The sequence below is a fragment of the Heteronotia binoei genome, chromosome 9 (assembly GCF_032191835.1).
Source record: "Heteronotia binoei isolate CCM8104 ecotype False Entrance Well chromosome 9, APGP_CSIRO_Hbin_v1, whole genome shotgun sequence".
Lineage (NCBI taxonomy): Eukaryota > Metazoa > Chordata > Lepidosauria > Squamata > Gekkonidae > Heteronotia > Heteronotia binoei.
In genome coordinates this window covers 32,467,121-32,482,498 of record NC_083231.1, presented here as the reverse complement: position 1 = coordinate 32,482,498, position 15,378 = coordinate 32,467,121, and the positions used below count along the sequence as shown (strand labels likewise).

The 15,378-nt window shown below is 43.5% G+C and overlaps 1 protein-coding gene across 2 annotated transcripts in view; it reads left to right on the top strand.

Moving 5' to 3' along the window:
* Positions 1-15,378, top strand: part of MTUS1 (microtubule associated scaffold protein 1) — a 149,888-nt gene that overhangs the window by 111,651 nt on the left and 22,859 nt on the right. For both annotated transcript variants that reach the window (XM_060246416.1, XM_060246417.1), the window contains one exon: positions 13,938-14,004. In XM_060246416.1, the coding sequence (XP_060102399.1) occupies positions 13,938-14,004 (67 nt within the window). The remainder of the gene's footprint in view (positions 1-13,937; positions 14,005-15,378) is intronic.

Below are 15,378 nucleotides of genomic sequence, written 5' to 3'. Positions count from 1 at the left end.
TGTGTGTATATGAGATTTTAGTCTTCAGTGTATCCAAAAGGCACATGCATTTTAAGAACTTCTCTAATTTAAAATCAGAGTGGTTTGTGCCCCCCCCCCCAGGCTTGCCAATCCTCAGGTCCCAGCAGGGGTTCTCCCTCTTTCCCAGGCTCCTTCCCACCCCCAGTCAGCTGGCTGGTGGGGGGAATCCCCACCCCCACAGCCACCATGTGAGTTTCCACCTCCAGAGGCTTCAGTCTCCGATTGAAAGGCTTCCTCTTGGGATGGTGTGTTTGTGTTACTTTGAAGAAGTTGGCATTAACTAGTGAGTAGAGATGCCAGTCCCTCACTTCAGAGTTGCCAGAAATGGGGGGGGGGGAGGGAAATGTCTGCTGGGCACCTCATTATTCCCTATGTGGATATCGATTCTCATAGGGTATAATGGGGAATTGATCTGGAGGTATTGGGGGCTTTGTGGGGGCTGTGTTTTGAGGTAGAGCACCAAATTTTCAGTATAGCATCTAGTGCCTCTCCCCAAAATACCCCCCAAGTTTCAAAATGATTGGACCAGGGAGTCCAAATCTGTGAGCCCCAAAAGAAGGTGCCCATATCCATTATTTCCTATGGAAGGAAGGCATTTAAAAAGGTGTGCTGTCCCTTTAAATGTGATGGCCAGAACTCCCTTGGAGTTCAATCATGCTTGTCACACCCTTGCTCCTGGCTCCGCCCCCAAAGTCTCCTGGCTCCACCCCCAAAGTCCCCAGATATTTCTTGAATTGGACTTGGCAACCCTACCCCCAGTTGGGGATCACAGCCTAGGTAGTCAAAATAACCCATCCTATATGATTTTTGCTTATCATGTAGAACAGGGGTGGCCAACAGTAGCTCTCCAGTTGTTTTTTTGCCTACAACTCCCATCAGTCCCAGCCATTGGCCTTGCTGGCTGGGGCTGATGGGAGTTGTAGGCAAAAAACATCTGGAGAGCTACCACTGGTCACCCTGATGTAGAATATAATGTGCACTAATTATTCGTACATGCTGAAGCTGTAAAGACATATTTTATCACTTTCATCTTCAGTGACTGAAAGCAAGTTCCCATTCAGGAAAAAGTGAAGGAAGGCTTTATTGCTATACTAGGAATAAGGCTCATTGTAAGAATAAATACAACTTGCTCTAGAAAGAGGCTCTGGGTGAGTGCCCCAGTCCTAGGCAGTCAGCGTCAATTTGCTGTGGTATCATACCATGACAGTGATCATGCAGACACTGAAGCTCACCATTCCTTTCATCTGCAGTGCATTGTTGCTGCCTTTTCCTGTTGTATTCGGCCTTTCAGCTTTTAGAATCAGCATGTTCTTGTGATGTGATCTGTCTTTTTTTGCTTGGCATGGTTGTGTTACGGTATACCATACAGTATGTGCTTCAAGGCGGCCATTTTCTGTAGGGCAATTGATCTGACTTCAGCTTTCCATCTCCTCCCCCTCCCTGCAGCCTCTACCTTGGAAAAGTACAGTCTTTCTCCACAGTGAAGGCCAAAGCAGGAGGAAAGTGATCTCAGCAGGTTATGAGCCCCGAAGGCAATTATGATCTGCTAACCAACATCTTCTGGTTATCCCTGACCCAAGGGATGTCTGTCTTGCCTTGACCAGGGCCAGGGCTTTTTCGGCCCTGGCCCCAACCTGGTGGAATCAGCTCCCAGTGGAGATACAGGCCCTAACGGATTTGCTACCTTTCCGGAGGGCCTGTAAGACGGAGCTGTTCTGTCAGGCGTTCGACTGAGGTGGGCGGACGCCCTTTGCCCTATTGCCTATACCATTGACTATCCTCCCTCACAGTGATTGGAACTATGGTATATGGGCCGCTAACTATACCCTAACCTGTACTATGAGCCCACCACCTATGTCATACTGTATTGGGCTACTTCATTGTTTTAATTGTATTTTATAGATTTTATTGGGTCCATTGTACTGTATCTGCCTAATTTTACCTGTATGTGATCCACCCTGAGCCCGTTTGGGATAAGCGGAATATAAATCAACCAAATAAATAAATAAGATATAATGACACAGAGTTCACCATTTTCTCCAGGTGAAGTGATCTCAGCCATATGGAGAGCAGTTCTAATTCTGAGTGATCTCCAGCCCTCACCTGGAGATCGGCAACAGTGGTTTCCCAAGAGCAAATGGCTGGTTTGGAATCTTTGGCATTGTACTTGTCTGAGGTTCCACCCTCCTCAAACCCTGCCCTTTCCAGGTTTCAGCCCTCAAATATCCAGGAATTTCCCAACCTGGTTGGCATCCCTATCTCCTTTCCAGCCAACCATCAACCTAGCTTTATCTGACCCTCTGACTTCAGCTTTCCATCTTCTGCCCCCTCTCTCCAACCTCTGCCTAGGAAAAGTACAGTCTTTCTCTGCAGTGAGAACCAAAGCAGCTTACATCATTCTTCTCTCCCCCTTTTGCTCTGCACAACTATGTGAGTTAGGTTGGGCTGAAAGCCTGTGACTGGTCTGAAATCACCCAGTCAGCTACCACAGCAAGAACCTGGGTCTGGCAGACCCTTCTCTGAAGTGAATATAATTATGAAGTGCCTATTAATGACTGACTGTCATAGGGGGGCTGCTGCTGCTGAGCAGTAGCAAGCAGCCAGCCCTGGCTAAGTCATGCCAGTCAGGTGGAATCAAATCACCCAAAGAGTGTTGCCAGACCTAGGGTAGTCAACCTCCAGGTGGAGCCTGAAGATCTCCTGGTATCACAACTGAACTCCAAACAACAGATCTCTCTCCCTGTGGAGAAAATAACTGCTTTGGAGGGTGGACTTTATGGCATTATACTCAGCTGAGGCCTCTTTTCTCCCCAAACTCTGACTTCCAAAGACTTTACCACAAAATCGCCAGGAATTTAGCACCAGCCTGAAGCTGGCAACCCTAGTCAGAACTGGTTCCAATGAGTTTTCCCTCAAAGGCCAAAACAGGCCTGAAAGGGGCCTCTTTGCCCCACCTTTTACTGTCAGAATCAAGCTTGGGATACTATGGTTGCCTAGAAACAGCCACTGAGAGAAAATAGAAGATGTGGTGGGATGGGCCAATAGGATGTGAAGGCAGCTTCCCCAGTGGCCCAGTCTTCATCTGTCCTGGAGCTGGAGGGATTGAATGGCACGTGGTTCAGCCAAAGCGAGGGTAGGTATCACCAGTATGGCTTGGCATTTGTAACTGTAGGATAATTTGAATCTGTATGAGAGTGCAGTGTTCTGAGAGCTTAAAATATATGTCATGAATATAATTATGTAGTATTTGCACGTTTCAGTTAATGGCACAGAACATCAGAAATGCTGAGTAAACACATTTCATTTTTAATGTTATTAGTTTTGCTGGATGACATGTTAAAGAGATGGCAGAAAATAAAAGTAAAATATACAGACATTCCTCTTCAATTATGTTGTTATCCAATGCTGAATTCTGCATATGGCACTGGATAAACTGATTTAAGATAGAGAATATTCTGTATCTGATTTAAATGGTCAGAAGTGAGAGAACAAAGCATAAATCAAGTTTTTCCATTATGCAGTTGGGTTCTCTTTCCCTGAGCAAAGATATATATGCCTTAGTTACTATAATAATACTTTATATTGTAAATAAATTGAGCATTTATATATTCCAGTGGTACCAAACCTTTGGAGGTATCAACTAAATGCATTTTTGCAGTACAGAATTAGGTGTGTAGAGATTGAGAGAGAGCGTTTGTGAATCTAAAGGATTTATGTTTGGCTTCTTATACTCATACAAAGGCACTAGTGAAGTTAGGGTTGCCAGGTCTGACTCAGAAAATATCTGGGGACTTTGGACACTAAATGAAAGTGAACCCACACTCTCACAAAGCAACTAAAATAAAACAGTTTGCAAGCACACACTTTTGTGATCTCACTGAGGCAGTTTACTCATGGGAGTTGTTGAATGTAGCCATCTGCTGTATTCAAACAAGTTCTTCAGACTAATACAGGGAAACCAAAGGTTCTAGTTTACTCTTTACTCTCTATTTTACTGTGCAAACAACTTCTGAAAGGAATGGAAAACAGCGGGACTGTGCTGGTTTTCCTTCCTTTCTCACAGCTCACTGGGAACAGCCACATTGTTCTGATGGCTTGCCCCGCCGCTGTTCAGCCTGATTCCTACAGAGATTTAAAGGCACACATACCTTCCCAAAAGTGAGCATTTTCCAGGCTTCTTATAATCTTTCCAGATGGAAAGACATATGGCAGCTGTTCAGGGCTTCTCACCTACTGGCCATCTGGCTGGCGGCAGGGAGGAGCTTGCAAAACTAGGGGATCCCTTCCTGGGACCTGGGGACTGGCAAGCCTAAATGAAGATCATGTACTTGAAGACAGAATGTTCTGACCTTTCCAAAGGCAGGCTAATGCTACTGAGGCAGAATAGCAGTTCTACCTGAGAACAGTATAATCCATATAACTTTTTTAAAAAGCTTCAAATTCCATTTATTTTCTACCATGGTGTTGTGGTATGAATGTTCGTGTTATGATAACACATGTCATTTTGCATTATTTTGGTAATGCTTTATTCAAATTGGTTAAAAGAGTAAATGAGGAAAATGCTTATGTGACTGGCTGCAGATTTATTTTATTTAAAATATTCTGCTCTCCCCTATCATTTTCAAAGTGTTAAAATGTATACAAGTTGAAACACTGATATGACATTAAAACAAAAAGACAATTAGCATATGACTGAGCAGTTAAAAACTATTAAACTGTTAAAAACAACATTGGAGATAAAATGGAATCCAGTTTTAATTTTTTTTATTATTCTTTTTGCTAGCAGTGGGTGTTTTCGCACTCACGTTTTACTGGCGCCACGACCCTCCTGACGCCGGCGAATCTGCATGGATTTCGCACCAGAAGCGCCGGCGCACCCAGAAGCGCCGGCTACTTCCGTCGCTAAGCCAGCGCAAACGTTTTCCTGCATCTTTGCGATTTCCGTTTGCGCTGGTTTAGCGACGGAAGTAGCCGGCGCTTCTGGGTGCGCCGGCGCTTCTGGTGCGAAATCCATGCAGATTCGCCGGCGTCAGGAGGGTCGTGGCGCCAGTAAAACGTGAGTGCGAAAACGGCCAGTGTGAATGTAGACCGTAGCTTCCCTTTTAATCCAGATCGTTTCCAAAGGTACACATAATGTGACTGAAGCTTACTTTAAAGGTAAAGGTAGTCGCCTGTGCAAGCACCAGTTGTTTTCGACTTTGGGGTGACGTTGCTTTCACAATGTTTTCACGGCAGACCTTTAACGGGGTGGTTTGCCATTGCCTTCCCCAGTCATCTATACTTCCCCCCAGCAAGGTGGGTACTCATTTTACCGACCTCGGAAGGATGGAAGGCTGAGTCGACCTGGAGCCGGCTACCTGAACCAGCTTCTGCTGGGATCGAACTCAGGTAGTGAGCAGAGGGCTCCGACTGCAGTACTCCAACTTTACCACTCTGCACCATGGGGCTCTTTACCTCATTTTAAAACCATCAGAAACTAGCGAGTGTTCTACTATGAAATGGCTAATTTATTGTGGGAAAAGTTAGCTTTTATACCTATTTACCTTTACTATATTATACATTTATTATAACTAATAACTCATCCAATCCAATGAATTATAAGAACTTGCCCCCCCCCCACCTAAAATGCATGAATCCAATTCACCTCCAGGTGGGGCCTGGATATCTCCCAGTTTTTACAACTGATCACCAGTTGGCAGAGATCAGCTCCCATGGAGAAAATGGCTGCTTTGAAGGGTGGACTCTATGGCATTGTGCCATGCTGAGGCATTTCCCTTCCCCAAAACCTGTGCTTTTCCAGATCCATCCCTGAAGTCTCCATGTATTTTACAACACTGACCTGGCAACTTACTAGGATGTGGTCTATAATTCTGGCATAGGTAGAGAAACTCCCATTTCCTGCAAATTTTATCACCCTTTAGCAGTTTTAAAATGGCAGCTTTCTCATTCACTTGTAGAAACCACTTAATTTAGAAATTTACTTGGACTAGAAGCTTTAATGAGCTTAATGAAATTTAGTGCATAGTAAATGTAATTTATTTTACTGCTCATTCACATTGTCACTTAAATGACATCATAAATTATAACTAGAAACCTTGGCTTTTCAGTACTTGCCAAGAATTGTACATATTTTATTTTTTCCTACTTTTTAAAGGATTATATGAAACATATATGAAGTAGATTGGGTTGCCAGCTCTGGGTTGGGAAATACTTAGCGATTTTGGGGGGTGGAGCCTAGGAGAAGTGGGGTTTGGGGAGGGGCCAGGCCTCAGCAGGGTGTAATTCCATAGTGTCCACCTTCTGAAGCGGCCATTTTCTCCAGGGGAACTGATCTTGGTCATCTGGAGATCAATTGTAATAGCAGGAGATCTCCAGGTATCACTTGGAGCTTGACAACCCTATGTAAATCATACTATTGACAAGAATTTGTACTTTGTGGAAACCTCATCAAACCATCAGAAATCAAAATAACTAAAGAAGACGCAAATGATTTCCCTCCAGTTCCTCAGTATTATATATTTCTAATTTAACAGTTAAGCCATCACAAGAGCATTTTAAAAATAGTTTAATACTTTAGCTGGACTGTTGTAAATAATGTATTCAACATGTTTGTCATATCCCCCTCCACACAGTAAGTTTGATGTTTAGAGGGGGTGCTTCATGTACTTGTCCAAGATGTACTAATTTCCAGATTTCTAAAAAGGTTGCTACTTGAGTACTGATGTAGTGCACAGATAGTATGAAACTTGCTTTGTCACTTCCTTTGTAACTACATGCAAGTTATTATTCCAGACTTGGAACTTGTTCTCACAAACACCTGTTAACAATGAGGCCAGCCATTAGGTAGGATTAGAATTGACAGCTCTGAGTTGGGGAAATACCTAGAGATTTTGGAGGTGGAGTCTGAGGAGGGCAGGGTTTGAGGACAGAAGGGACTTCAGTGGGGTATAATGCCATGGAGTGCACCTTCCGAAGCAGCCATTTTTTCCAAGTGAACTGATCTCTTTCATCCGGAGAGCAGTTTTAATCCCAGGAGATCTCCAGCTGCAACCTGGAGGTTGGCAACCCTAGGCTGGATGCATGCCTCAGGCAGCAGGTTTGGCAATAACGTTGAGACACATTGAATTTTTAAAATGTTATGCAAGGAACAATTGAGAGGGCAAGAAAGGTTACAGTAGTCAGGAGGAAGTAGGGAAGACGCCTTCCTCTAGCAGGACTCTGCTTTTGCTGCTTCCTGTCAAAGCCTTGGTCTTTCTCTGCTTGACTGTGCCACTTCATACTGCAGGTGAGAGATCATACAAATGAATTCTCTTCCACATTAAAGTTTTTTCCTATACTCCACCAAGTGACTATATTGCTGAAAAAAGCAGCTTTCTTCCTAATATACTAGATGCCATGTTTGTAGGGACCTTCTGTATAGAGAAGTATTCAGTGATGTTGTTTTCCACCATACACTCTTGGGTTAGTAAACCAAGTCATCTCTGTCTATAGAGTGAATGAGGTTAAAGAGTTGTATTAGAGACACATTATTTAGTCCAGTGATTGGGGAAAAAAAGATTTCAGATAAGTTCTATATTTAGACTCTAATTTTGTGTTTGATCCTAAAGTCAATAAGCTTGTGGGAGGCCACACTGATTGCTAAATATTGAGCTATTTTAGGGAGAACGTCTTGGGTTAAATAGTTTTTGAAAAGGTATATCAAGCATTATTGGTTACCATTAAGATTGCCAGTTCTGGGTTGGGAAATATCTGGAGATTTTGATGGTGGAGTCTGTGGAGGGTTGAAGCTTGGAGAGGGACCTCAGCAAGGTATAATGTCATAGCCAACCCTCCAAAGCAGCCATTTCCTGTTGGTCATTTGGAGATCAGTTGTAATAGCAGAAGATCTGCAGGTGCTACCTGGTGCCAAAGGAGGGAAGGGTTTTCTCCCCTATTTACATATTTCTCCTTTCTGCTGACAGGGTGAAAGCAAAGCTGTACCGTGCATTCATTCCTCCTCTTATCCAGAAAAATCCTAGGATGCTTGGGGAAGGTGAGGGTGGTGACGAGTAGGGTTTATGGGGAGATGAAGCAGAGAAAGGAAATTGGAATTTGTAACCGTAGAAGCAAGGATTTTGCATTAACAGGAGATCACACCAGCCAGTTCTGGACAGAATTTGGAGTACCTGATGCTTTTATTCTTATACTCTTGGAAAGAAGTACAAATGTTTTAAAATTTAGTTATTTCCAGGCATCAGATTCAGCAGGAGCTCACAGGAGCACAGCTCCTGAACCTTTCTGATGGTTCCCCCTCCTCCTCCCAGTCTACCTTGTCCATTGAATAGTAGGTACATCTGCATAACAATCCCTGGATTAGGAGAGCGGGCAGCCAGCCAGCCACTAGGGGCTTTGCCATGCCCCCAGCAGCCATCATTAACCCCCTGGAGAAGCCCACACCACCTTTTCTCCATTTCTTATGTGATTTTAGGCAGTGGGTGGCTTGCTGGGCTTTTGACAGAGGAAGGTCAGCCCAGGAGAGCAAGGCCTGCTTGGGCTGGCTGGATCTTTAGCCAGCCCAAGCAGGCCTCGCTCACCCAGGGGTCTCCTTTCTTGCATCGGGTTGCTTTTGGCTGGGGGGGCAGCATATGTTAATGAGTTATGCTAATGAGATCAACCGCCTGTTTTTCTACAAAATGATCCCTGGTTATTCCCCCCCCCCCTTTCTTTGTTACGTACCCTCAGCATCAAGGCTATACTTGTGCTGAACCAAAACAAGGGGTAAGTTTGAGAAGTGTTTTTGCCCTGTGAAATGCCATTCTCCCTTTCAGTGATTTCTCTTTTCCCTGGCCGAAGAGTATAAAATCAGTTTCATGTGGATAGGTGTGAGGAGCACTGGGCTCCATGGCTGAAGCAACAGGGTCATTGCTCCTGTGTATTGCAAAACCATTGGCCTTCTACACTGCATTACTTTCAAATGGATGAGCATTTTGGTGCGTACCCTAATAAAAGAGATAACTGACCCATTAACCTTGACAGTGGGTACCATTTTGCTCTCATGCCTACCCCCAGCAGAAAATCAAGAAATAATGATAAGGGGGAAGGGAGAGATAAGCAGCAGAATGAAGGCTAAGTGTGGGCTGCAAACATTTTTACACATGAGCCTCTGTCTCCACTGTCAGCCATCAGTAACCACTTGCCTTGTACAGACACAGACTTGTGAAAATTAGATGCAGCTTTAGGAAAATTGACAGTTATTTCTTTTGCCACCTGTTATGATGAGCCCAGTTTCAGGCTGAGTGTTTTATTGATCTGAAAGGCTGGCAAATCCTTTTCTGGAAGTTGCTGATCTTGCATTTTATAAATTAATTTTTATCTTCAATTGCCTGCTTTTATTACATGTTTGCACCATTACACTTATCAAGCTTAAATGAATAGGTTACAGTGGTGTGGGTATAGGGTTGCCAACCTCCAGGTGGTGGCTGGAAATCTTCCACTATTACAACTTATCTGCAGATGACAGAGTTTAGTTCACCTAGAGAAAATTGCCACTTTGGAAGATGGACTCTATGGTATTATACCCCATTGAATTTCCTCCCTGTCCCCTCTCCCCTCAAGTTCCGCCTCCAAAATCTCCCAACCCAAGTTGGCAACCCTAGGAGTGGGAAACTAAGTGCAAATGTGTGTGAAGGGATTTTGGCCTATGTCTTGTTGCAGTTTTGTGAGACTCTTGAGGATATGATGAACCCCACTTTGCAGAGGTGCTATCAACCCAGACTGAACTAAAATTCAGTCTTTCTCCATTAGCTTGTTTGGCAAATATTTTTGAGTTTTGGTTTTCCATCTGGAACTTGTGACCATTGAGTTATATGGCCCAATCTGAAAGATCTTAAGGACTTTACATGCACCTATAATGGTGTGTAGAAGTCAAATTCCTACTGCACAAGACAGGATGCAATTTGAATTTTACTTATGATCTGTGTTTCACGTACATTATGCATACTCTGTATTATGAAGCTGAAGCGCAAGAATATTCTGCACATTTTCCCCCCTGAAAAAATATGTTTAGTTGTTCTTGTATTCCTGTTATGTTTGACTTACTGAAGACAGTTGGCTTGTAAACCGATTCTTAGTAGAAGTATGTTACTTGATCTGACTTGGAGATATGGGCTTCTTTGAATCTGACCTAAATTTCTTTTTGCAGCCCTCTTTGAGTGTTCAGAAGCTTAGTGTATATGAAAGTACAAAAGTCTGTGAACATCTCAATCTTCAGAATAAAATATCTTTGCCAGCTAGGCCGCAGTCATTCTTATATCATGGCTGGAGTTGGTATGGGGGACAGAGTCAGAGTGACTGGCTTGTGGAAGGCATTTGGCAACTTCATAGCTGAGGTAGATTTTAAAGCAGAGACTTCTGGAGACCGAGTCCTGTGAGGAAAGGTTGAAGGGGCTGAGGATGTTTAGCCTGGAGAGGAGGTGGCTGAGAGGTGATATGATCACCATCTTCAAGTATTTGAAGGGCTGTCATATAGAGGATGGTATGGAATTGTTTTCTGTGGCCCTGGAAGGTGGGACCAGAATCAATGGGTTGAAATTAAATCAAAAGAGTTTCCGGCTCAACATTAGGAAGAACTTCATGACCGTTAGAGCGATTCCTCAGTGGAACAGGCTTTCTCAGGAGGTGGTGGGCTCTCCTTCCTTGGAGGTTTTTAAACTGAGGCTAGATGGCCATCTGACAGCAATGAAGAACCTGTGAATTTAGGGGGAAGTATTGTGAGGTTCCTGCATTGTGCAGGGGGTTGGACTAGATGACCCTAGAGGTCCCTTCCAACTCTTATGATTGCCATGTAAAGAAGCTTATTGGACTTCTTGAGTTCAGGCTTAAGTTTCGGAGTTCAATGTCCAGCAGAGGATTACAGGCTAATTCTGGGATTGTATTTGTTATAGCTGTTAACTATCAACACTTACTTCCATCCAGAGTAGACTTCATAAAAGAAGAATCCTGCTGTATCAGGTCAGTGGTCATTGCCATTTTAGAGGCCAATCTAGGCAATTTAAAAATGCCACCAGGGCCTGATCCTCATATTCTCCACACAGCTTCCCGTCAGAGAGAAATTCAGCTCCTATGTACATCTCTGTTCTGCCTGACAAATGGTGCCATGAGTGCTAAATGTTTTCTGATTTAACTGTTTACCTGACACCCTAGGCTTCTATTTTACATAGCTAAAATTTTTGCATTAGTTGCCTTTCTTTAGCTTAGACATCCAAGGATCTAGTCCGGTGCAAAGTGATTGCCTCACATTTGTGTATCAAACTGGGTGACCCTCAAGGCGATTTAATTTAACAGTACTGCATTCTACCACCCTCATAGAGTGCTGTTGCACCCCCTCTCCAAGAACACTGTCTTGATTGTTTCTGTGACTTAGGGTTGGTAGGAGTGGTTGGCCGCTAATAGAGTTATCAGATAAGTGGATTTTTCTTATTGTGAGTTTTAAACCAATTTGCTGATGGAATGAATGTCTTGATAGTAACCAATGTATTCTCAAGGTGGGGCTCTCTGACTGCATGGCAGTTTTTGCTCTTGAATTCAACTACCGTAGTTCATTGCACAATTGTTACCTTTACATTCCTTACGTCGTTTAAAACTATTCCCCATGTGCCCAGGTATTTATTATTATCGTATGTATAGAATTTAAAGCACAAACCTCTTTACAGGCTTTTCCTCAACATCCAGTGAGCAGGTCATTAGTTTTCCTGTTTTAATATGGGCTATATAATCTGCAAACTGAGGTAGATACTCATTTGTCCACGGTTATCCGGAGGTCTTATGGCCAAGCTAGGGTTTGAACTGAACTCAGCCAGTCCATATCAATATTAATGGACTGTAACAATATGCATATTTCTGTTTCTGAAAAGTATCACTTCTTATTAGGAGGAGTTGGTTTATTTTGAGGGGAAATTAAGAAAGCCCCCCAATTCCTTCTGGTGGGGGAGAGGAGGCTGGAGAGTCAACCAGGAACTTGCAGCATAGTCTTACAGCGTCATCCTTAGGAGATCTGCTCCCTAGAAGTCAAGAGACTTAGAAAGATGCAGTTGTGCTCAGGATGGCAGTGTTAGACTCTACCAGCTGTTTTCAAAGTGGGATTAGTAGTAATTTATCTGAATCGTAGTGTTTTGGAGAGAATCCTGTAAGGCTTTCAGTAAGCAAAAGTTCTCTCTAGTTGTTCAAGTTTCAAATGCATGTACCATCTCATTTGCTCAAATTCATCTCCTTTCATCACTTTTACTCCTCCTTGCATCATCTGAATTTTGAGAATTTTGAGACTGAGTGGGGACTCAGCTTCTTATTATTATGCAAAGCACCGTGTTACCTGGGCTCTAAACTAATGGCTAATTGTAAAGTGATATTGGCAGGAGCTGTTCTTTCCTCCCTCGCTCATTTCATTCATGTCATCTTTTTTTTTCCACCTTTGCATTTATCCATTGAGTCAAAGCCTGGAATAACTAATTCAGAAAAGCTAAAAATAAGATCCATTATCCATGGAAGAGGTCAGGATTTATCCTCCTCCCCTCTTTCTCCCCCGCCCCTTTACTGTACCAGCTGATATTTGAGTAAGTGGCAATCGATCTTCGTAATGTCTGGTTCTCATTTTTCAAAAAACCCGAAAGGGCTGTGGCTTTAAGTAATCACTGGCTGCTTGTGCCAAGTCCAAGAGAGCTGCAGTGTCTGCTTCTGTTGGAGGAGGAGAGGCCAGTAGAAGAAGTACGGTAACTGCAAAGCATGATGAAGTAGGGGGCTGAGGGCCGTGACCAATGGAGCGCTAGCTAGCAGTGAGTTAAATGTAGCCCGACCAGTTTTAGTTTGTGGTCGTGGTGCCACCTGTACACTCCTGCTGTGTTTGAACAGCAGGGGGAGAAACGAAAAGCTGGGTGCAGAAGCCGGAGGATGGGCTGCTCTAGCAGCAAAATGTGCCTGTATTCTCAGTGTGCTGGAAAGAAGGTAGTTAATGTTTTCTTCTGTAGTTCTCTTCTGGAACAACACCAGGGACTCTTTTAAGTAGTGCTTTGCTGCAAAGCAAGGTGAAAAATGGTTCCAGCAGCAAGCAACCGGGGCCGGGGGGGGGGGGAAGTACCTGGATCTTGTGATTTCTGCACAATGCTCTGTCCTCTACAGCAGTGGCTGCATCTAAAGAGACAAGGAGCAAGATGAAATTCAACCCCATCCTGTTTTATGTGGGTACTGCATGATTCTTGTCTAGTTTCAGATTCTTTACTGTACTGTTCTGGAATGTGGTTAATAGAGGGTTTGGGAAGGGGGAGCGGAAGCAAAGCTTTGCTCTTCTCAGGGGCTTTGTGCTGACACACACACAGTGTGTTGAACTCTTGAAGTTGGTGTGAATTGTATGGCTGTCTGCAGTCTCGATACAACAAACTACTAGCCAATTCTGTTTTTCTTCTTAACTGCAGTGTGGCTTCATCCTGCTTTGGAAAGCTTAAAAGCCTTTCCATATCTAGGTGTCATGTTTACCTTTGTTACAAAGTACATGTGCCACGTAATGTTTTCATGCTCTCCTCTGAGTTATGGGAAAGAGGCATGGATCCTGGATCCTAGAATGCTAGTTGACTGCTGGTATTGTTTTTGTCCTGGAAGAGTTGCTCATACTTACCCAGCAAGCTGAGGGTTTTATGAATTTAAAAGTAATTTGTGCGCTTTACCAAACCAGTTACAAGGTCTTTTATTTTGGCATCTGTGCTTTCTTAACTCAGGGCCTTCTGTGTGTTTGTAATGTTACAAAGCTGTTATCCTGGATGATTCATATCTTGGCTTCCCATTCCTGTCTCTTGTCATTCTCCAGATAGCATCCGAGTTAATTATTGGAAAGTGTTGTGTTTTCTACTTAGAACATTTACTATGTTCTGTTTATGTCTTTCTCCCCGCAGAGAGAGGAAACACTAAAGCAGCACAAAGAGCTATCTCTAGAACTTATCCACCTTCGTGGCGAGTTGGGTAAGCACGTGTTCTTTTTTTATGGTGGCAATTTAAATAAAAATGTAGCAGCAAAACTGAATTAAGACATAACCCATGGGGATTGAACCAGCAGAATCTAATCCCCTGAGTGCATTCTGTTCAAGTGCTTACGCTTTGTATTTCTCCTGCGTTTTGACTGCATGACCCCAGGTTCATTGAATTCCTGGCACCAACTTGACTGAGCGTACCAGAGCTTCCTCTCAAACACGTATCTGATGGTCAAAACATTCATGGGGAGGGGTGGATGACAGCGGAATGACTGGCTGTCAGTATGCATTTATCCCTGTTTATTTAAATGTTTTTAATAGCCATATGTTTTACATCTTGCCAGTAAGTGAAACAACTGTAAAATATTCTATATTTTATTAATCAGTGTGTCATGCTGGGTCTTTCTAGAGTAAAATGATCAGAAAAAAATGTTACTTACAGTAAATAGGTTAATTACTTGGAGGCAGCATAAACTGATGATCGTAATGCTGGAAATGGTCTGAAGTTTCCAAGTAGGGTTCCAGCCTCCAGGTGGGACCTGGAGTTCTCCTAAAATTACTAATGATCAGTTCCTGTGAATATAAATGACAGCTGGGGAGGAAGGACTCCATGGCATCACAGTTCCCACTTCCCAAACGCCCTAGTCATGGCCCTTGAATCTTCAGCAGTTTCCCAGACCAGATTAGTGTAGTGGTTAAGAGTGATGGATTCTAATCTGGAGAACCGGGTTTGATTCTCCACTCCTCCACTTGAAGCCAACTGGGTGACCTTGGGCTAGTCACAGTTCTTTCAAAGCTCTCCCAGCCCACCGTAAGCCTAGCTTGCCACAAAAGAGCTAGAGCTTCTGACTGCCAGACAGTCCTGGGATCTCCTGGCTATGCTACACACACAGCCATATGATAATTATTTCCCAAGCTGGAGATGGCAGCAACCTTATTTCCAAGCAGCCAAGTGAAGGCTTGCCCCATAGCCACGATTTATTGAGAATTTTAAACTTTAAAACTAGTTGTTTGTAGTTGTATATTTCTTAAGATGAATGAGTAGGGCTGCCAACCTCCAGGCGAGGCCTGGAGATTTCCTGGAATTACAAAGATCAGTTCCTCTGGAGAAAATGCCAGTTTTAGATTATAGACTGTACAGCTTGATGTCCTTCCTAAACCCCACCCTCCCCCAGGCTCTATCTCAAATCTCCAGGAATTCCTCAACCAAGAATTGGCACCCTAATTCTGGTTCATCTCTGGCCTCCACTAAGAACTTGCTGTTCTTCTTAAGCAAGGTGCATCCACTCTGCTTCAGCCCTCTCTCCCTTAGAGATAACGTTGACCTACAGTATCAGGGTGCTTTTTGTAGAAAAATCCCAGAAGG